This window comes from Scyliorhinus canicula, chromosome 19 (genome assembly GCF_902713615.1).
Source record: "Scyliorhinus canicula chromosome 19, sScyCan1.1, whole genome shotgun sequence".
Lineage (NCBI taxonomy): Eukaryota > Metazoa > Chordata > Chondrichthyes > Carcharhiniformes > Scyliorhinidae > Scyliorhinus > Scyliorhinus canicula.
The window spans coordinates 69,763,120-69,785,523 of NC_052164.1; the positions used below are offsets into that span (position 1 = coordinate 69,763,120).

The following is a 22,404-nucleotide window of genomic DNA, read 5'->3' on the forward strand; positions in this document are numbered from 1 at the left end:
GCCGATTGTGAACATTAGCTCAAGGTGATGATGGTCAGTGTCATGCTGGGAAACTGAATGGAGGCACTCCTCAAAACGGTCACCCAGTCTGTATTTGGTCTCGCCAATTTAGAGGATACTGTGTTGTGTGCAGCAAATACAATACACTAAGTTGAAAGAAGTGCAAATAAATCGCTGCTTCACCTGAACGGAGTATTTGGGGTCTTGGGCTTTGAGGAGGGAGGAGGTAAAGGAGCAGGTGCTACACCTCCTCCAATTGCATGGTAAGATGCTGTGCTGAGGTGGTAGGGGTGTTAGAGGAGGGGACCAGGTGTCACAGAAGGAACGGTCCCTCAGGACCCTGAGAGGGGAGAGCAATGGAAGATGTTTTTGGGCATTTTGGAGTTGGTGGAAATGGCAGAGGATAATCCTTTGAATATGGAGGCTGGTGGGGTGGAAAGTGAGGACAAGAAGAACCCTATCAGTTTTTTATAGAAAATATTTTATTTGAGGCATTTATAATTTTAACATTTTAACATTTTAAACAACAGAGAAATCCAACACACGCAGAAACCCCACAATAACATACCCAACTCCCCCCAGCCCTAAAACCTAACTAGCCATACATTAGATTCCTGCCCTTATTCGTCACTTCTGTGCCTCCCCGTTCCCCCCACCCACTCTCTTCCCCCTCCTGCTAATGGTCAATTCTCCTTGAAGAAGTCGATGAACGGTTGCCACCTCCGAGTGAACCCCTATAATGGACCCTTTAAGGCGAACATAATTTTCTCTAGCCTAAGAAACCCTGCCCTGTCACTGACCCAAACCCCCGACTTTGGAGGCTCCGACTCCCTCCATCCCATCCCGTCTCCGGGCCACCGGGGAGGGAAAGGCCAGAAGAATCCAATCATGGTTCAGGGAGGGAGGGGGATGTGCAAGGGCAGAAGGGCAATGCAGTTGAATGCCCTATCAATCATAGTTGGGGAATGGAGTAGAATCCTTGGTTGAGTTAAAAGAAAGATGTGTTGTGGAAGGTAGCATATGGGCTAACCCGCCTTCTCAACCTTGCCCCTCGCCTGAGGTGTGGTGATCATCAGGTTAAATCACCACCAGGCAGCTCTGCCCCCCCCCCCCCCCCCCTCACCCCCCAAGGGGAAAGCAGCCTATGGTCATCTGGGACTATGGTGATTTTACTTTTACTTTTATTGTGGCTACAAGAACAGGTCAGAGGCTGGGAATTCTGCAGAAAATAACTCATCTCCTGACTCCCCAGAGTCTGTCCACCATCCTCAAGACACAAGTCAGAAGTGTGACGAAATACTCTCCACTTGCCTGGATGAGTGCAGCTCCAGCAACACTCAAGAAGCTCAAAACCATTCAGGACAAAGCAGCCCACTTGAATGACACCCCTGAATACTGAAGGGTATGTGACGTATAGTAAGGACAGGAAGTTAAAAAAAGTGGAGTGGTGGTACTGTTAATGAATAATGGTATTAGCACATTAGAGACGGATGACCTAAGTTTAGGAAACCAGGATGACCAAATTTGGGTTGAGAGGACAAATGATAAAGGTCGGGCAGCAAGGTAGCATGGTGGTTAGCACAATTGCTTCACAGCTCCAGGGTCCCAGGTTCGATTCCCGGCTTGGGTCACTGTGTGTGCGGAGTCTGCACGTTCTCCCCGTGTGTGCGTGGGTTTCCTCTGGGTGCTCCGGTTTCTTCCCACAGTCCAAAGATGTTCAGGTTAGGTGGATTGGTCATGCTAAATTGCCCTTAGTGTCCAAAATTGCCCTTAGTGTTGGGTCGGGTTACTGGGTTGTGGGGATAGGGTGGAGGTGTGGGCTTGGATAGGGTGCTCTTTCAAAGAGCTGGTGCAGACTCGATGGGCCGAATGGCCTCCTTCTGCACTGTAAATTCTAAATTCTAGATGTCAGTTGTGGGTGTGGTGTAAAGGCCCTCCACAATTGTAGCTACATTGTAGGACAGAGAAGAGATAACGAGAGCTGGTCAGAAAGGTGCAGCGATAATCATGGGGGAAATTTAATCTACACATAGATTGGAAACATTAGATGAATAGAGGTAGCATAGATGAAAAGTTTATAAATGTTTTCAGGATAGTTTCTTCAAATAGCACATTCTGGAGCCAAGTAGAGGGCAGGCTATACAAGACCTGGTATTGTGAAATGAGATTGGACTAATTGATAAATTCATGGTGAAGGCACTTCTAGGTAGCAGCGATCATAACATGATTGCGTTTTACATTAGTTTGAGGGAGAGAAGCGTGCATCCAAGGCTAGTATTTTAAACTTAAATAAAGGCAATTATGAGGGATTGAAAGTGGAGCTAACTCATTTGAGCTGGCAAATGTGCTTAAGGGATAGATCAATAGAAGTTCAGAGGCAGACATTTAAAGAACATTTCAGAATACACAGTATAGACACTTGAGAAAGAGAGATTCCATGACAAGAGTCCCCTCACCCTGGTAAACCAGAAAAGTTAAAGACAATGGGTCGGATTCTTCTGCCCTGCCCTCCGCAAGATTGCCATGGGTGGGACATGGACCATGTAAAGGTCCACGAATAATACCACGAATGGGCAGATTGTCTCTTGTAGAAAGTTTAGAGAGGTTAGGCTTGCATTCAATAGTGTTTAGAAGCCTTTAAGATTATTATTCTTTACCTGGAAATATATTACTATTCCTTCAATGTCGCTGGGTCAAAATCCTGGAACTCCATCCTTGACAGCATTGTGGATGTTCCTGCACCATACGGACTGCCGCGGCTCAAGAAGGCGGCTCCCCACCATCTTCTCAAGGGAAATTAGGAATGGGCAATAAATGCTATCCTCGCCAGTGACATATGCAAACCATGAGCAGATATATAAAGAAAAATCAACACAACAGATGTGCCAGAGACGGAGAAATTGGAAGAATGGAATGGATTCCTGATAGGAAGCAGAGTGAGGTGTAGTTGAGGTAATTGTGGGAATCAGTGGGCTTCTAGTGATTATTTTTGAACAGTCTATCCCCAGAAGAGAGAGAAATCAAGAAAGGGAAGGGAAATATTGGAGAAGGACCATGTGAAGGTGGGAGAAGGTGACCAAAATGTTGTTTACTTGAGAAAGCAATTATATTGCCTTCTCTAGCGACAATTAATGGATTTACATAATTTTATAGAGCAGGAGAATGTCCAACAGAATACGCATTATAGATTGTACCCTGGGCCCTGTGTCCCCACCTATTTCATTACAACCCTGCCCTGTCCCCGGTGCCCCAGGGGTTCTTGAAGGCCAGTGAAACCCACCCCGAGGTGCCGTTATGCCTGGTCCATGCTTGTGGAAACCAGTGGTCAATGGCGCCCTGGGGAGGTCTGCAGCCTCATGGCTCATTTAAATATGCAGATCTGGATCTCGCCCAGTGAGGCTGAGATCCAGAATGCGCTGAACAGAGCGAGTTGTGGGAGTCGCGTTTGGCCCGTCGCGCAGCGTGGAGCGCAATTTGGGGCTCTTGCAGGATTCACCCGGCGCGCTCAGAGTTGCGCTCAGAGTTGCGCTCAGAGTTTATTTTGTTCTTCCAACATAGGCCAGAATTCTCCTGCCGTTGAGATTCTCGTTTCCTGCTGGCAGCGCATCCCTGCACGTGGGTTTCCCAATGGCACGGGGTGGGGGTAGGGTGGGGGGGGGGGGGCTTCAATGGGAAATCCTATTGACAAGTGGCGGGAAGAGAGAATCCCAGCACCAGCGAAAGGCGCGCTGCCGAGAAACACGCGACTGGAGGATCGGAAAATCCCGCCCGTGATGTTTGTTTGTGACCATCAGCACTGATTTATGCAAAGTAATGCTCACCTCCAAGGCAGCTAATACAAATGTCCTTACTTTAAGGCAGTCTATGGCCAAACCACTATATGACCTGCAAAGATATAGCCAAGTGGCTCCTGGGCATTCAAGGCTATTTCCTGGTGCCATTGGTCATGCTGTGTATGCAGTATTGAAAAGCACCATTTATGCACATTATAACATCCAACATGTGCCACTGAGAGCAGCGTTTGCATGTTGCGGCTGGAATGATCTGGAGGTGCCTGTAGTGTAGCCTGCCAGGGGCTCCATGGATTGTTATTGCATGCTTCTCAATTTTGCCCTGCAACGAGGCATTGTTTCAACGGCTTGAATGAAAGAAAGGTATTACTTCATTGGGGCAATAATCAAACCGCATATTGGCAGCAAGAGCCATTGAGGGAACTCTCACCCAAGATACCTCTTGTTTCCCCCAATACCCCCCCCCCCCCCCCCCCCCCCAATGCACATCAATCCCCTATGCCATGTGAATGCCAGCATTCTCTTCCAGTAAATTGTGGCTGATGTATATTCAGAATGGTACCTCTGGGGCTGAGGTGGCCTTCACCTCCTGGCAGTAGAATCCTGGAAGGGATCCAATGCTGGCTGGCTCACTCTGTAACAATGCGGTTCGCCTTTGAAACTATCACAGGAGTGCTTATTATATTGACTTCATCTGTGCCTAACCCTGCCTTGCCCCAGTTCCTGCTTCAACATGCCCACTGATCAGCATGGTTGAAGAAAGAATGGCACTGAGAAGTTTGTTGAAATTCTCTCTCCCTCTCTCATGGTTCCCTTTAATTGATCACCAACCCTGTTGAATTCAGTAGAAATTGCTCCACCTGAGCCTCCTGTCAGCCACAGATAAGGAGGACAATAGGACCATAACACCCAAGAGCAAAAGAGGGCCATTTGGCCCATCAAGTCTGCTTTGCTGTTCTATGAGATCATGACTGATCTGACATGATAATCCTCAACTCCTCTTTCCAGCCTTATCCCCATAACCCTTGATCCCTTACTGATTAGAGACCTGTCTATCTCAGCTTTGAACATATTTAACAACTCAACTTCAACTGCTGACTGAAGTCAAGAATTTCACAGATTCACTACCTCTGAGAAAAAAAATGTCTCCTCAACTCTATTTTAAATGGGTGACCGTTACTCTGAGATTATGGTCCTCTGGTCCCAGACTCTCCCACAAGGGGGAACAACCTCTCAGCATCTCCCCTGTCAAGCCCTCTGAGAATCCTATATGTCTCAATAAGATTGCCTCTCATTCTCCTACACTCCATTGTGTGCAGGCCCAACCTACTTAACACTTCAAAAGGATATTGTGCGACTCTGCAATCAAATTTAATAGCATCATAATGTCTTTCTGCACGTACGTTGTATATTTTGTAATGGTTTTGATGCTTTGCGTCCAAAAACATAAGAAATTTCCTCCATTCCCGGGATCAACCGAGTGAACCTTCTCTGGAATGCCTCCAATGCCAATATATCTTTCCTTAGATAAAGGAGCCAAAATTGTTGACAGCATTCCAGGTCTGGTCTAACTAGTGTTGTGCATATTTTTAGCAGGATTTCCCTATTTTTATATTCCATTCCCTTTGAAATACCTGTTGAACTTGCATATTAGCTTTTTGTGATTTATCCGCAAATCCCTCTGTGCTGCAGTTTTCCGTAGTCTTTCTCCATTTAAGTAGCATTAAAGTTTATTGAATCCAAATATGAATGGGGCAGTGGGCAAGTAACTGGCATGTAGGCTGCAGGGCAAGCCAACTGTGCAACCTCTTGACACATTAAAGTTTAAATGAATGAATTGATGGTGGGGCGGAAGCTGTCCAAGAACATTCCAGCCATTGACGTAACCCGAGTGGGGATTGATTGTTTAGGCAGGTTGGTTCGACGTTGACTGCAACTGGATGCAGTGAAGCTAGAAACAAAACTTCTGACACAGGAGATGATCCAACACTGTTTTATTTAACTAGTGGACTGCTGTACATGTTCAGCTGTGGGTTGACACTCTACAAATCCAACTGATGACCTCTTACTGGCTTGACCAGACTTACCAGCTACCGCATGGTAATAGTGTTCACTAGCTTGTGCACTCTGACTGTCTCAGTAGTTGGGTCCTGAGAGAGGGAGAGTCTTAATGTCCTGTGGGCTTTATAGTGGTGGTGTCCTGTCTGGTGATTGGTTGTTCTGTGTTGTGTGTTCATTTGTCATCCTGTGTGTCAATCACTGCCTGTCTGCATCTCATTATATACATGAGTGGATATTATGACAGGGATGTGAAGGTGGAGGAGACCCCACTTTCTATCTCCCCCCCCCCCCCCCCCACCTGATTAAATGGACCCCTGCCACCAAACCCGCCACAGGAAAGGACATTCAATTCCACCCAGTGAATTACTTTTGAAATGTAGCCAACTCTTTTGAAGAGGAACCCAGGGCCAATTTGCACACAGCGAGGCCCCACAAACAGTAAATGATGGGGTTGGCTAGGGGAGCACTGCTGGCGAGAGCATAGGGAAAGAACCATGAGTTTTGCATCTTACTGCTGGGCCATCTGGTCCTGCACTGCATATATTCGCTTATTGGCACCAACATCCGAATCCAACCAACATCGGAACTATGGATCACATCACAGAGGTGTTTCCTGTTTGAAAATGTAAATAGGGGTATAATTACCAGTGAATCCCAGTGTAATCAGCAGGTATTTACATTGTATCAAAACTGCTGGTGAGGTATCATCTGTTCTGGAAAACCATTTGTCAGGACTGAGAATCCCTCTGCTGGCTTCTAGTACTCATTGCACTTCAACTGAGAAATGAAAGAAAAAAGACCTTATTTTGGCAAAAATGTGAAAATAAGAGTAGCCTGATATTTTGAAGTCTGGATTTAGCACACAGTTTTGGTCCCAATTGCTGATGGCCATAAGTTGATTTTGCCTGGAGGTGTTGAATCTGAAATCTGTAGCTTTAGTGCAGAGGCTGATGGTACATGATTTTCATCGATCTTCACGCCCATTTCCACTGAAGGTGTAGAGGGCACTGGCTGGCATGCAGCGGCCAATTCCATAATGTCTCAGGGATCAAAGAGAGAGGGGAAATGTTCTCTGTGCCACTGCGGATCTGGGTGGAGCATGTCCAGGGGAGGAGAGCTATCCTGTACCAACAACCTTGGTCTCCTGTTCCTCCCATCTCCAGCTGCTGTGCTGCTCTGCCTGGCTTGAGTTCCCTCCCCCCCAACCACCATCCCTCATTCAGACCAGAGAGGACCCCGAGCAGGCTGCCCATCATCAAGTAACCTCTTTCTTCTGAAGAGTAGAGCAACGCCGCAGTTACTGTTTTTTTTTTAAGGTGAAGCCGTCAGGAAGTTTCCAGAATAAGTGTCGCTTGAGGGATGGTGAAATCTTGACTTGGGGATGGATTTTCAGTTTGGAATCAGGAACCCAATGTCGGAATGAAAGGAAGGTTATGACCCGTGTTGTGTTGGGAATTGTTCTGTGGAAACAATATTTGTACGATTGGTCAATTAATGGACAAAGGGCACACTTGCTGTCCAATTAAGGATGGTGGGTGGGCTCCCGAGGCTACAGGATCAGTTTAAGGTCCTGCAGTGAGTGATGACACAATGGCAAACCCACTATCCATGGTACAGCTCTTCCTAGCAATAGTACTTTGGGATATTTTACATCCACCTGAGAGGGAAGGGGAGGAATGTTGGAGGAAACACCAGAGGAATTTCCTGTTCAATCTCCAACAGCATGGTAGGCTATTTAACCAGCATGACCTTGAATCACCTGAGGGTAGATCTCAACACAGTATCAAGAGGACAACACGCCTGAAAAGGCAGCATTCTCCCAATATAACTTGGAGAGTTAACCTAGATCTCAAGCCAAATTCTGGAGGGAAGTGCACAAGCTTCAGAGATTCAATTTTAACACAGGTTTCATCTGGGCTGTACATGGTACAGGGTGGAAAGGTATTCCTCTGTGAATTGACTCAGCCGAGGCCTGGGCCTTCAAAGACCCTTGGGCCTCATTTGCAGGTCAGGATGCTAACTGCCACCTGAAGCTGGCTGGAAGCATGTTACTCCCGGTGAGCAAGAGTTGAAAATCAGAGAGTGGCAGAGGTGGGGAGTCACCCACAGGAACAGTCACTATGTGGAACAAAGGATGAGAGATTGCTAAGGGAGGTGGTGGGGGGGGGGGGGGGGGGGGGGGGGAAGGATGAAGCCTGTGGCTGAGTTGCAGTGAGTTGGGGGGATGAGGGGTTGGTTACAATTGTGCCTCATGAGTGTGCTGTGCTGTCCAAGAATTGAAACACTAAAAAATATAATTGGTCCTTTCTTGTCATGGCTGTGACTTGATGAACCATTTCAATGGTTGGTTTAAATTTCTGTCATTGGAAAGTTGTGGTCATTGGACACCATTGTTTAGCACAATCTTGTGCATGGATTCTCCCTCAGAAGCATTTTACCAGGTGCACCTGGATATTAATACACTTATTTTCATAATCTTGTTTCTTTTCAGCCTTACGGGAGGAGTTCAGACAGCAGCCAAGCAACGTGGTTGCGGCATTGGGCGAACAGGCAGAAATGCAATGCTTGCCACCTCGAGGCCACCCAGAGCCAACTGTCACATGGAAGAAGAATGGGGCTCCTCTAAACGAAAAGGACGAGCGTTACAGAGTGAGTCCATCACTTGTTTCTAACCTAGTCTGTTCCAGCTGCAAACAGCAGTAAGGTTTTGTTTGAAGAAATATTGGTCAGTTTGTCACCTAGTGTGTACGGGAACCCATCGTGATGCTTAGGATTCTCTAAACTAACTGAGGAGGCCAGCTGAGAGTTTCCTTTGCTTGGTATGGGGTGGAAACCAGCGAAATTTGCAAAGCACAGAATGTAACAGCCTGTGCTAGCAGAACCCAGAACAACCTGTCTACTGTTAGATGCGATTCTGTGATTTGGAAGCACTTATTGGACAATCCTGAGTGCGCTGATAGCTACAATGACAACCAATTTAACAAAATCAATTGACTTCATAATGCGGCTCATTTATATATTTTTAAAAATAAATTTAGAGTACCCAATTCATTTTTTCCAATTAAGGGGCAATTTAGTGTGATCAGTCCACCTACTCTGCACATCTTTTGGGTTGTGGGGGCAAAACCCACGCAAACATGGGGGGAATGTGCAAACTCCACACGGACAGTGACCCAGAGCTGGGATTGAACATGGTACCTCGGTGCCATTAGGAAACAATGTTAACCACTGCGCCATTGCACTGCCCTATGCGGTTCATTTATACTTGCTGTCAGCAACAATCGGAATGGAGAATCCGGAGTGGCACAGTGGTGCGGTGGTTATCACTGCTGCCTGTGGTGCTGAGGACCCGGGTTTGATCCCAGCCCCAGGTCACTGTCTGTGTGGATTTTCCACATTTTCCCGGTGTCTGCGAGGGTTGAAATGGAATGAAATGAAAATCGCTTATTGTCACAAGTAGGCTTCAAATGAAGTTACTGTGAAAAGCCCCTGATCACCACATTCCGGCGCCTGTTCGGGGAGGCTGGTATGGGAATTGAACCGTGCTGCTGCCTGCCTTGGTCTGCTTTAAAAGCCAGCTATTTAGCCCTGTGCTAAACCAGCCCCCCACAATCCAAAGGTGTGGGGCAGCACGGTAGCATGATTGCTTCACAGCGCCAGGGTCCCAGGTTTGATTCCCGCTTAGGCCACTGTCTGTTCGAAGTCTGCACGCTCTCACCGTGTCTGCGTGGTTTTCCTCTGGGTGCTCCGGTTTCCTCCCATAATCCAAAGATGTGCAGGTGGATTGGCCATGCTAAAATGCCCTTAAGTTAGATGAGGTTGCTGGGTTATGGGGATAGGGTGGAGGTGTGGGCGCTCTTTCCAAGAGACGGTGCAGACTCGTTGGTCTGAATGGCCTACTTCTGCACTGTAAATTTTATGATTCTCTGATTCTATGTGCAGGTTAGGTGGATTGGCCATGCTAAATTGACCCTTTATTGGAAAAGAAATACATTTTAAAAAAGGAACAGAGAATCCGGCTGCTGTTCTCTGCAAACAAAAGGATTATTTTCAAGCCTTGTGTCTTTTTATTTGGATTCCCAACAATATAGGGAGCCGGTAGTTCCCGCAGCTTTTTCCATGCCAATGCCTCGGCTAATCAAAGATGATTCTCCAATCAGCACTCTTATCTCCTGTAGTATAGATTTTTGTGATCTTTTTGAAATTTGGCATTCTTGCGTTTGTCCTGACGAGTGCAAGATGAAAAGCTTTGGCAACATGTTTCTCTTTTCAGCAATGCTTACGTTCTCTACCTGGCGACTGCTAGATAGAAATATAAGCTGTGAGGAGGACACAAAGAGGCGGTAAAGAGATAGAGGCAGTTTAGGAAAGTGGGGAACAAGGCGGCAGCTGGACTTTAATATGGGAAGTATGAGGTCAGTACGAATGGAAAAGCAGCATTTTTTTCAAGGTGTGAAAATTATAAATGTTAATGTTCAGGGAATTTGGATATACTCATACAAGGAACACAGAAAGTTAGCATTCAAGTACAGAAAGCCATTAGGAAGGTAAAAGGCATGTCGGCCTTTGTTGCAAAAGGACTGGAGTATAGAAATAAAGAAATCTTATTAAAATTGTACATGGTTTTTGGTAAGACCACGCCTGAAATACTGTGTTGCAGGAAGGATATACTTGCATTGGAGATTGTTCAGTGAAGGCTCCCTAGATTGGTCCCTGGGATAAAGATGTTGTCCTATGATGAGAGAATTGCATTCATATTCTTTGGGATTTAGAAGCATTAGAGGTGATCTCTTTAAAATACCCAAGATTCTGAAGGGGCTTGTTAGGGTAGGTACCGAGAGGTTGTTTCCCCTTACAGGGGAATTTAGCAACATGGGGGCAAATTCTCAAGATAAGGGGGCAATCATTTAGTACTGAGTTGAGGAGAAATTAATTCACTCAAAGGGTTGTGAATCTTTGGAATTCTCTATTTCAGAGAGCTGAGGATGCTCCATTGTTGAATATATTTCAAGTTGAGGTAGACAGACTTTTGGTCTCTCAGGAAATCAAGGGATATCGGGAGCGCTTGGTAACTTGAAGCTGAAGGTCGGTCAAGATCATATTAGGAATATAGGAACATAGGATGTAGGAACAGGAGATGGCCATTTGGCCCATCAAACCTGTTCCACCATTTAATAAGATCATGGCTGATCTGGATGTGTCTCAACTCTGCTTTGCTGTCTTCTCCTCATAACTCTTGACTCCCTTGTCTGTCAAAAATCTGCCGAACTCTGCCTCAAATAAATTAAATGACCCAGCCTCCTCTGCTTTCCTGGTAAGATAACTCCATAGACTAACAAGTGCACTAATAACTACACAGACTAATGAACTTTTGAGAGGCTTCTTGTCTGCTTCATCAAAGTCATTGATGTAGATTGTAAATAGTTGAGGCCTAGCACTGATCCCCATGGCATTCCATTAACTTCAGCTTGCCAATATGAAAAAGACCCATTTAACCCTACTCTCTGCTTCCTTTTTTAATTTGCTCATGGGATCTGAGCATCACTGGCTAGGCCTGCATTTATTGCCCATCCCTAATTACCCTTGTTCAGACAGCATTTAAGAGTCAACCACACTGCTGTAGGCCTATAGTCACATGTAGGCCAGGCCAGGTAAGAAAGGCAGATTTCCCTAAAGGGAACTATTAGTAAACTGGTTGGGATTTTGCAACAGTGGTTGGTTTTTTAATTCCAGATTTTTTTTATTGAGTTCAAATTTCACCATTTGCTATGGTAGGATATGAACCCAGGTTTCCGTAGCAGTACCCTGGGTCTACTAGATATTAGTCTGGTGAAATTAACACCGCACCACCATCTCCCCTAGCTTCCTCTTAGCTAACCAGTTCTTTATCTATGTTACCCCATACACCATGTCATCTTATCTTGTGTAGTAAGCTTTGATGTGGCACTTTATCAAATGCTTTCTGGAAATCCAAAATACACCACATCTAAAGTTCTCCTTCATCTACCTGCCCTGTAACTTCCTCGAACAACTCTAATAAATTAGTTAGACACAATGTCCCTTTCACAAAGCCATGTTGACTTTGCCTGATAAAATCCTGATTTTCTACGTATCCTGCTATAACTTCCTAAATAATGGATTCTAACAATGGTGATTGGAAACTCAATTATTCAATGGTGGAACAGGTGCGACAGGCTGTATGGTCTACTTATTCTCTTAATCTTTTTGTTCACAACGATAAACATCCACTTTTTCACATATTGGGTAAAAGTCTGACTCTTGACTTATTAAATGCATATTAAGACTGTGGGAAAGATTTGTCACAATGAACACCGTCTTCTCGAAAATACAAAGTAGACAATTAGACTCCAAACAGTGATATTCTGACTCACATTCTAAGAGTTCCAGCAAAAGCAACTTGAATTGCTGAATAAATTGACTGTTCCACTATTGCCTAAGTAGTAAGCTCTGACTTTTTAAAAAACAAATTTGTGCTCAATCTGTTTAGCAAGGGAGCATCATTTAGAAAGCCTTTGTCCATTTGGATTTTGTTTCAGAACCATATTTTGTCTTTTTCTGCAGATCACTGTTGACAAACTCATCATTTTCCACACTCACTGGAGTGATTCGGGAGTGTACATCTGTGTAGCAATGAATATAGCGGGACGGCGGGAGAGTCAGGCTGCCCGAATGTCCATACTGGGTGAGAGAAACCGTACAATTATTTCCAGAGTACTTGACTCCCTCACTATAGCCTGAGAACAGAATTACAAGAAGGTGTAGAGTCTGTGGCTGGGATCTTTCAATCCCATCAACAGCAAGCTCCCCACTGTGTGTACCCTGCCGGCAGAGGGTGTGAACAACGGTAAACCCCATTGACCATGATTTAACTGGAAGCTTCCACTACCGACCAATGGGAGGGCCTCCTTTGATGTGGGAAGAGGGTGTGTGTGGAAAATCCCGCTCTGTGTTGACCAAATATTTCATGGAACATAAGGCCAATGATTGGGATAATCTGTTTTTTGTGGTTTGATGGAATGTTGGCCAGGAGAATTCCTTGCTCAACTTTCAGCAATGCAGTGGGATCAATTCTATCATTACAGATGAATATTTAAAAAGGAATAATGTGTACGGCTGGGAAGAAGGCAGATGTCTGTAAAACTTCAGACACTTTGACCAGTTTATTACTGAAACGTTTGACACAGGTGCCCTTATGCGCAAAATGAACAAAGAACAAACACAAGTTCACGGTTTAACCTAATTTTATTCATAGTTCTCTCATTCCCACAAAATATGACTCAGACTCACAGTTGAGCTGAAGGTATTACCCACACTTAGTGAAGAAGACTGGCAAGGCTACGACCACGCGATATATATCTTCTCTGGGCCCGAAACCCAGGGTACCTTCTTCATGCATTGGTTGTGCCTGGGGACTCCCAAGTTATCACTGAAGATCTGTTCCAATGTTTCTTCTTTTATACTGGTTCTGCTAGCACCGCGTCATAGGTATTTGCCCACACCTGGCCTGAGTTCTATTGCCCCATCCAGACTTGAACTTGTTAATGGGAATAAACATGATACTCCTGTTCAGCCAGGGTATTTCAACAAGATCCATTGTCCTCTGAAACCCTCTTGTCTGACCAGCTATTAGCCCATTATGGAGTCTGATGGTCTCTTTTATTTGTCTTGCCACAAAGGTGATAATCATCTGTGTCTGGAAGTTTATTGACCAAATACTCCATGGAACATAAGGCCAATGATGGGATAATCTGTTTTTCATGGTTTGATGGAATGTTGGGCAGGAGAATTCTTTGCTCAACTTTCAGCAATGCAATGGGATCAATTCTATCATGGTCTTGTTCTTTTGTGCAAACGTGAGTGGGCAGTCACAAAGTCATTATAATGATAACAAGTTTATGTGTTGACTTGAGTGCTCTTGCAGATGGCCAGTGTCAATTCAGTCAGTGTCTCATTTGGCAGTTTCTGTTCCTGTCCCATGTGTCTTATCAGCCTGCTCCCAGTATCACAGAGGAGATTGGCAGCAGGCGAAATGCTCACTCAGAGAGCTGCTGCCGACATGATGGGCCAAATGGTCTTCTTCTGTGTTGTAACAATTCTGTGAATATCCATTTGAGCAACTGGATGTCGTCTGTTTCTAATGTCACACCTCTGACAAGGTAGCACTGCCTCATTAGTATTTTTTGGGAGCTGAGCTGCAATCCAGTGTGACAAACCCACGTTCTGTTCTTATGAATGCAGATTAGGCTTCAACGCCACTTCTGACTGATCCAGTGTCTGGACTTGCCACTGGCATGTCAGTCCTGCTGTAACTCAGACTTGTGAAATGTCAATTACTCTCACAGTCTTTCATTCAATCTGGGATGATGAAATGGGAGAATGTCACGCAGTACTGACCCCTACGAGGATTCACTTCTAATTACGTAACTCTAACTGCTTCTATCTTATTCCAGTAAAGCCAACCTTTATCCAGAGGCCGAGTGACACAACGGTATCAGTCGGGGATACAGTGACGTTTTCCTGTGAGACCCGTGGTGATCCAATGCCACGTGTACACTGGCAGAAGGAAAATGGAGACCTCCCCACAGGCAGGTGAGTAAAACATGTCTTTAATGGACAGCTGAATACTCCAGGCAAGTCAACATACTCCTGGGACTAAAACATTTTTCTCTTCTCTGACTGTTTCCCTGGAGGAAGCACTTGGAAAAGCAACAAAGAAGAAAGTTGCATTTATATATCATCTTGCTCATCCTCTGGACACCCCAAAATGCTGCACAGCGAATGAAATATTTTTGAAATGTGGCCGCAGTTGTAACGTCGGACACAGGGCAGTCTGAATTACAAAGGGAAAGGGATAAATATTGTTCAATCACCAGCGAGAAGTTCCCTATTCCTTTTTCAAGCCATCCATGGAATCTTTTATGCTCACTTGGGACTGTAGATGGGGCTTGACATTTAACATCTCATCTGACAGTGCAGCTCTCCCTCAGTTGCCGCGCTGAAATAGAAACCATTATTCTTAATATCAGACTTTCAAATATATGGTTTCCTTCATTTATCTTCTAAACTGTATTTTATTTTGCACAGAATGGGGAGCTGCTAGGTTCCAAGGTCGGACACCACAGCATGAATTATAGCTTATCGGTGAGAAGGGATGAAAATTGAATTTGCTCTTTGTGCTCTAACCATAGTTTCGACTCAACAGGTACGAGGTGAACTCTGATAACACGATAAAGATTCATTACACAACTCCCAGTGACACAGGCCGCTACACCTGCCTGGCGGAGAATGCGGTGGGTTCAGCTGCTGCTTCGGTCTCCCTCATTGTACGAGGTTAGTTTTCAGTTTGAAATGTTTGGCTGAGAACAACAAGAAGTGTTGGTAAGTGCAAAGATCTGATAGTGGAGTAACCTGAAACCACATTCAACAAGAGATAGTGGTGGAAATCTTTGTAAGTTTAAAATACTGAAAAAAATAATAGTCTGAATTGTTAGGGTAAAAGCGAGAATTGGTGATGTTTTGTATTGAAATAGTGGGGGGAGTGAGAGATTTGATGCTTTAAGTTGTATTGCTGAGTTATTTCTGGGTCTTTGCTGTTACAGTTCTTTATGATCATGTATTTATAATTACAAACATATAATCAGACCCACATCTATGGATGGGAACTTGGTTTATTTCACATTAAATGAATGGGGTACTCTGCCCCTAGAAGAATAATGAAATGAAATGAAAATCGCTTATTATCACAAGTAGGCTTCAATGAAGTTACTGTGAAAAGCCCCTAGTCGCCACGTTCCGGCGCCTGTTCGGGAATGCTGGTACAAGAATAGAACCGTGCTGCTGGCCTGCCTTGGTCTGCTTTAAAAGCCAGCGATTTAGCCCAGTGTGCTAAACCAGCCCCTGGTTTAGAAGATAGAAGAAAAATGATCCTTCTATCTCGGTAATCATGCACCAGAGATTATGTAGCATATCCATCGTGTTCTTCTGTTCACTTTAGAAGGTGCGATTTTAATTTTACTGTCCAACCATATTATTGAATCTTAGGCAAGCGAGACAAGGGTTATAGTGAGGCAAACAGGAAAGTGGAGCTGAGACCACAGCCTGCTCAACCATAATCGTATTGAATGGTGGAGCAAGTTCGAAGGGCCGAATGGCCTACTCTTGCTTCAGTGGCAGAGTTGCACGCTCCACCCAAAGGTAGGTTCAAAGGCGAGGGGGGAGTATACAATCGCATGGATGATTCCCCCCAGAGATCTCACCCGCCGTGACCCAGATGCAAGTTCACAGTTGGGCGGGCAGGGCCTCCACTTAATGACCACTTCAGAGTCCTTTCCCATCCAGCCTCAACTTTTAGGCCGGTGGAAGCAGGTGCAAGTAGAGTGCAAAACAGACAAAAAATATTTTCTGCCTTGGGCAGGAAGGGGAGGCCCCTTCACATTTGGGGTGCACTTTGCTCCAAGACTTTGGATCTTTGGCTCTCCCTCCCCCACTGGCCTACTCCTCCGTCCACCCGATACCACGATCACTCCCCTCCCAAGCCTCCAAAGCATCCCCTTCCCTCCTAACCCTGGAACCTACCTTAAGAACGGTCCCGGGATTTAGTTCCAGGCAGAGTGCTGCTGTACCTCTTCTGACCACTGCAGTGCTGTGCCTGGATGGGTTGGTACTTCTTTCCAAGGGCGGATGAAAATCCCGCTCACTGCCAATCAATGCTCAAGTGAGTGTTAAACGGCAGTGGGTTTCTGAGAGTCAGTGGTAGTGAATTTTTACCCAATGTTCCAATGGTCCTAAAATTAAGAGTTTAATTTTGTGAGCCAAAACATTGCAGAAAAACGAAACAAATTAAAAAAGATGAACGTTAACCAACTTCTTCAAAATAGTGTCATGGGATTTTTATATCCACATTTGAGGGCAAGCTGAGCCCTCATTTAGTATCTGAGCAGATCTTGGAAATCTGAAATTAATACTGAGTGCCGGTCTGGCATCATCTGCGGAGAGAGAAACAGAGTTAAAGTTTTTAAAATTAATTTATAGGATGTCGGAATTGCTGTCTAAGCCAACATTTATTATCCATCCCTAGTTGCTCATGGTACACTTGGCATAATGAGATAGGCTTGACAGAGCAGTTAGTATTTTCCTTTCTTCCATTTTGTCCCTCATTCAATAGGCAGTAAAGGAATAAGAAACAGAAATAACTAAAAATTGGTCAGCATTTTGTGTAACATTCTGTGGATAGAGGGGAACCTGTAAATGTACTGTACTTAGATTTCCATAAAGCATTTGAAAAGATGTCACATCAACGGTTATTGCAAAATAAAATGCTCATGGTGTAGGGGGTAACATATTAGCCTCGATTGAAGTTTGGTTGTTTGGCAGAAAACAGAGAGTATGCATAAGTGGGTTATTGTCTGATTGTCAGGATGTGATGAACAGAGTCCTGCAGGGGTTTGTGCTTGAGCCTCAACATTTACAATTTATATCATTGACTTAGAGAGGGGAGTGAAGGCATGGTAGCTAAATTTGTAGATGACACAAACATAGATAGGAAAGTATGTTATGAAGAAGACAAACAGAGTTTGCAGATAGATATAGATAGGTTGAGTGATTGCTCAAATGTCTGGCAGATGGAGTATAATCTAGGAAAATGTGAAGTTGTCTACTTTGGCAGGAAGAATATAAAAGCAGATGATTATTTAAATGGAATGACTGCAGACGGCTGGGGTTCAGAGGGATCCAGGTGTTCTCATACATGAGTCGTAAAGGTTAGTATGCAGGTGCAGCTTGTAATCAAGAAGCCTAATTGAATGCTATCCTTCATTACGAGAGGAATTGAACATAAAAGTAAGGATGTGCAAGTCAGGTGGATTGGCCATGCTAAATTACCCCTTGGTGTCCAAATGTTAGGTAGGGTTACAGGGATAGGGCGGGTGATTAGGCCTAGGTAGGATGCTCTTTTGGAAGGTTGTTGCAGACGTGATGGGCCAAATGGCCTCTTTCTGCACTGAAGGTCTTGTATGATTCGAGTTATGCTTTATTTACACAGAGACGGCATCTTGAATAATGTGTGCAGTTTTGATCTCCTCATTTAAAGAAGGATGTAAATGTGTTGGAGACGGTTCAGAGGAGGCTTACGAGATTAATGCCTGGAATGAGCCGGTTGTCTTATGAGAATATGTTGGAAAGACTGGGCTTGTTTCCACTGGAATTTAGAAGAACGAGGGTTGACTTGATTGAAGGATATAAGATCATGAAGGGTATTGACAAGATGGATGTGGAAAGGATGCATCCTCTTGTGGGTGAGCCCAGAACTAGGGGGCAATGTTTTAAAATTAGGATTTGCCCTTATAGGACAGAGATGAGAAATCAAATGTTCTCTGAGGGTTCTGCAACTTTGGAACGCTCAGTCACAGAAGGCGGTGGAAATGGGATCACTGAATATTTTTAAGATATGGAAGCAGATAGATTCTTGTTGGGCAAGTGGATCATAGGTTATGGGGGGAGGTGCGGGGAGATAGATGGGAATGTAGAACTCAATGTAAACAGATCAGCCATGATCTTGTTAAATGGTGCAGCAGGCTTGAGGGGCCGAATGGCCTACTTCTGCTCTTATTTTATATGTTTGTATATTTGTATATAAAAGATAGATGGATTATTGTGCCTGCAATGGATCTGACTGCCTTACTAGTTCATGATTTGTTTTCATTATCTTCAGATGCTCTTGACACTGGTCAGGGAGACAGGCAGAAGGATATTCATCGGGAACTGTTGGATGTTAGGATATACCTCGATAACGTTACTGCCCTTCCATCATCTTCACATGTCTATCTCCACTGGAAGGTAGATGTCTGATCTTTCCCCGTAACGTTCAAGCAATTATTGTTTTACTCTATATATGATTGCCACGAGACTCACTGCATACTTGGTTTGGTATAATGCTCTGCTGATTTCTTGAAGCGTTTTCTTAATTATTTAGAAATCATTGAAAATTTTGAAGAGTTTTTCTCTTTAATTCAGAAGATAATATCTGTAGTTCATCATTTCCCTCAAGATGATAAATGAATGGGAATGATTCAATGGTTGTGTAAGATGAATATTAACACACTGAGTGTTGGAGTGAATTTATGACAGAGAAACTCTTCTACTGTTGATTATAAGACAGATCATTAAGGCAGTGTATCAGGACCTTCACTCTACATTTAGTTCACACTGTAGTTAATTTAGGAGGGCAGGCTAAACAAATCTGATGTTCAACATTGACATTATAAGTACATCCCTGGCATGGAGCCTCACATTGTACTTGGAATTGCACATTGGGCTTTCGTGGGAGGTGGGTTTACAAATCCTTGATATTCAAAGTAGATGAGCTTCTATCTGCACTGGGAGCTGCATTTGTAAAATTCACCCCTCGATGCCAATGGTGAGAAGCCCGACAATGGCAGCCACTACCGTGAGAATACATTGCATTGATCTTCTGAAAATTGTTGTGTTCTGCTGAGAGTTATTCAGGACAGTCACATCCCTCTCAAGCAGCTTCGAAGAGGTTTAATACTGAGATCTGAAGTGATACCGACCACTGTGTAACATTCAATTCCTTTGGACCAGCTACTCTAACATCAGATGAAATTCACAAATAAAATCTTCCAATAGCAGTTGCAGGGTAAGAATCAAGTCTTTGAATTTGTAGGATATTGATGGGAACTGTAGCAGTCTTACTACTGTCTTTAGGAAGCTCAACTCAGTTTTGTTTCACCCAGACATTCCACTTGAATTTTCCCATTTGATGAAATACATTCAAACCATTGGTCAAAGAGGAGCTCATTCATCTGAAATGAAAATCGCTTATTGTCATGAGTAGGCTTCAATGAAGTTACTGTGAAAAGCCCCTAGTCGCCACATCCCGGCACCTTTAGGAGGAGGCTGGTACGGGAATTGAACCCGCGCTGCTGGGCTGCCTCGGTCTGCTTTAAAAGCCAGCGATTTAGCCCAGTGTGCTAAACCATCTGCACAAACTCATTCAGTTTTCTCTCCTTGGCTTCTGCAGGTTATTCTGTCCTCTCAATACATTGAGGGATTTCATGTTTTTTTTCGTTCTTTGCTGCCCCCGAGCGTTGAATGGATGGGACAGCAGGTTCCCCATCCCCTCGAGCGGAACGTAGTGCTCACCACGCTGAGAAGGGGCTACAAGTATGAGTTCAAGGTTCAGGCATTCAGCGGAATGTTCTACAGTCCAGACAGCAACACAAAGCATGGAAGGATTCCCGAGGAAGGTGAGAGATGAAGACAGTAGATTGAGCCCTACAGTGGGCTTCATCTGTTGGAAAGGAGAAGACTACTTCATGTCAGGGCTAGAACAGTGGTACTTGTGACCTATTTCAGGCTGTCTTGTGTGGTCCTTTACAGATTTTGCTGCTATAAGGCTGCTCAGTTGGAACCAATCTTGGCTCTGAGTCAGAAGGTTGTGTGTTTAAATCCCATTCCAGACATCTCGAGGAATTTTACAGCCTATGAAGTACTTTGTGAAGGGTTAGCTCTGTTGTAATGTAGAACACACTCAGCTAATTTGCATTCAGCAAACTCCAACAAGCAGCAATATGATAATAACAGATATTCTGTGGGGTTTATTTTTGTGATGTTGATCTAGAGATCAATGTTGATCAGGACACTGGGCAAACTCACCTGCTTTTCTTCAAAACAAGCACCATGGGATCTGGTACATCCGTCCAACCTCACGACCACCTTCTCAAGGGCTATTAGGGATGGGCAGTATAAATGCTGGCCTGGCCAGCGATGCCTACGTCCCATGAACAGATTTTTTAAAAGGTTGACAGTTGGGGCCTTGGTTTCATGCCTCAGGTGAAAGACTGCACCTCCAGCAATGCAGCAATCCCTCAGTGCTGCACTAGATTTCTAGGCTCAAGATCTGAGGGATCTTGGCCGGGTGGTTAACAGTGAGTTTGAGTTACAGGAAGATGTAGATGGGATGGTCAAATGGGCAGAGAAGTGGAAGATGGAATTTAACCCTGAAAAATGTGAGGTGATACACTTTGGAAGGAGTATTTGACAAGGAAGTATTCAATGAACTGGGATGTTCTGAGGAACAAAGAGCCTTGGCATGTTTGTCCATAGATCTCTGAAGGCAGAAGGGCAAGTTAATAAGGTGGTGAAAAAGGCATATGGAACACTTGCCTTTATTAAAGGCATGATCTTTAACGCAGAGTGGCTTTGATGTGAGTGCTTGGTATTTGCTATTAATCTTCTATCCTTGTGCTTCATGTTTAGTGCCGGATTCAGCCCCTCACAGTGTGATCGTTGCAAGGACAGAAAGTAGGAATGACAGCATTGTAGTCAGCTGGGAACCCCCTCCTCCCGGGTCACACAACGGCATCATTAAAGGTTACAAGGTATGATTACAAACAGATAAGCATGAATCGTATGCAGTCAATCTGGGAATAGTCATGGAAACCTGAAAATTAAGCTCAAATATGATATGATAGTGCAGTGACTACATAACTGAGCTAGCAACCTTCAGTAACTTGAGGAAGCAGGTGGAAATTGAACATTCATTTATTTTAACTATATACAAAGGTCTACGTAAAGCAACATGTCATTCCCAGTACAGTCCTTGCTGGGGGGACTAGTCTGTCTCGGCCCTGTTTTGGGCCACCTTTTATATCAGTGCATCACGAGGCCCAAGCCGTGGCCTCTGCCCCCTATTTGGGAAGCTTGTACTCCATGAGTCCCATGGGAAGATCAATGATGCTTTCTCTGTGGTCCTCATGACGGTTATAACACAACCCAAAGGCCTAGAGCAGTGACCCGAGTTCAAATACCACCATGGTAGCTCAGGAATTTAAATTCAATTAACAGCCCTCAAATTTGACAAAAGCTAGTATCACTACTGATCGTTAAAAATAAGAGTAGGCCATCTGGCCAGTCGAGCTATTCAATAAGGTAATGTCTGACCTAATTGTGGCCTCAACTCCACCCATTGCCCATTATCCCATGAACCCTTTACTGATTTGACAATCAAAAATCTGTCTAACTCAGCCTGGAGTATATTCTGTGGCCCAGGCTCCACTGTTCTCTATGGAAGAGAATTCCAAAGATTATTTGATTCTCTGAGAGAAGAAATTCTCCTTATCTTCATCCGACATGGGAAGCCCCTAATATTTAAATGTGCCACTAGCTCTAGATTCCCCAATAAGAGAAAGCATCCTTTCAGCATCTATCCTGTCTAGCAGCTTCATGTTTCAATAGGATCACCCCTCGTTCTTTTAAACTCCAATGAGTAAGATCACAACCTTTGCTCGAAACATCTTCATCCCAGGAATCAGCCGAGTGAACCTCCTCCAAACTGCTTCCAAAGCAAGTCAATCCATCTTTAAGTAAGGAGATAATTTTTGTAACCACAAAGTTACCAGGTTGTTATAAAACCCTTCTGTGTCCTTATCTAGCTTGGACTAACTCAAAAAATTACTGAACATGCCTCTTAGCTTTGTTCAAGAAGGTAGCTCGCCATCTACTTCTCAAGGGC

General features: G+C 44.4%; 1 protein-coding gene across 2 annotated transcripts in view; it reads left to right on the top strand.

Moving 5' to 3' along the window:
* robo4 (roundabout, axon guidance receptor, homolog 4 (Drosophila)) overlaps positions 1 to 22,404 on the top strand; it is a 177,077-nt gene that overhangs the window by 69,100 nt on the left and 85,573 nt on the right. For both annotated transcript variants that reach the window (XM_038779102.1, XM_038779103.1), the window contains exons 3-9: positions 8,344 to 8,501; positions 12,435 to 12,555; positions 14,324 to 14,462; positions 15,076 to 15,203; positions 18,583 to 18,707; positions 19,912 to 20,137; positions 21,150 to 21,271. In XM_038779102.1, coding sequence (XP_038635030.1) covers positions 8,344 to 8,501; positions 12,435 to 12,555; positions 14,324 to 14,462; positions 15,076 to 15,203; positions 18,583 to 18,707; positions 19,912 to 20,137; positions 21,150 to 21,271 — 1,019 coding nt within the window. The remainder of the gene's footprint in view (positions 1 to 8,343; positions 8,502 to 12,434; positions 12,556 to 14,323; positions 14,463 to 15,075; positions 15,204 to 18,582; positions 18,708 to 19,911; positions 20,138 to 21,149; positions 21,272 to 22,404) is intronic.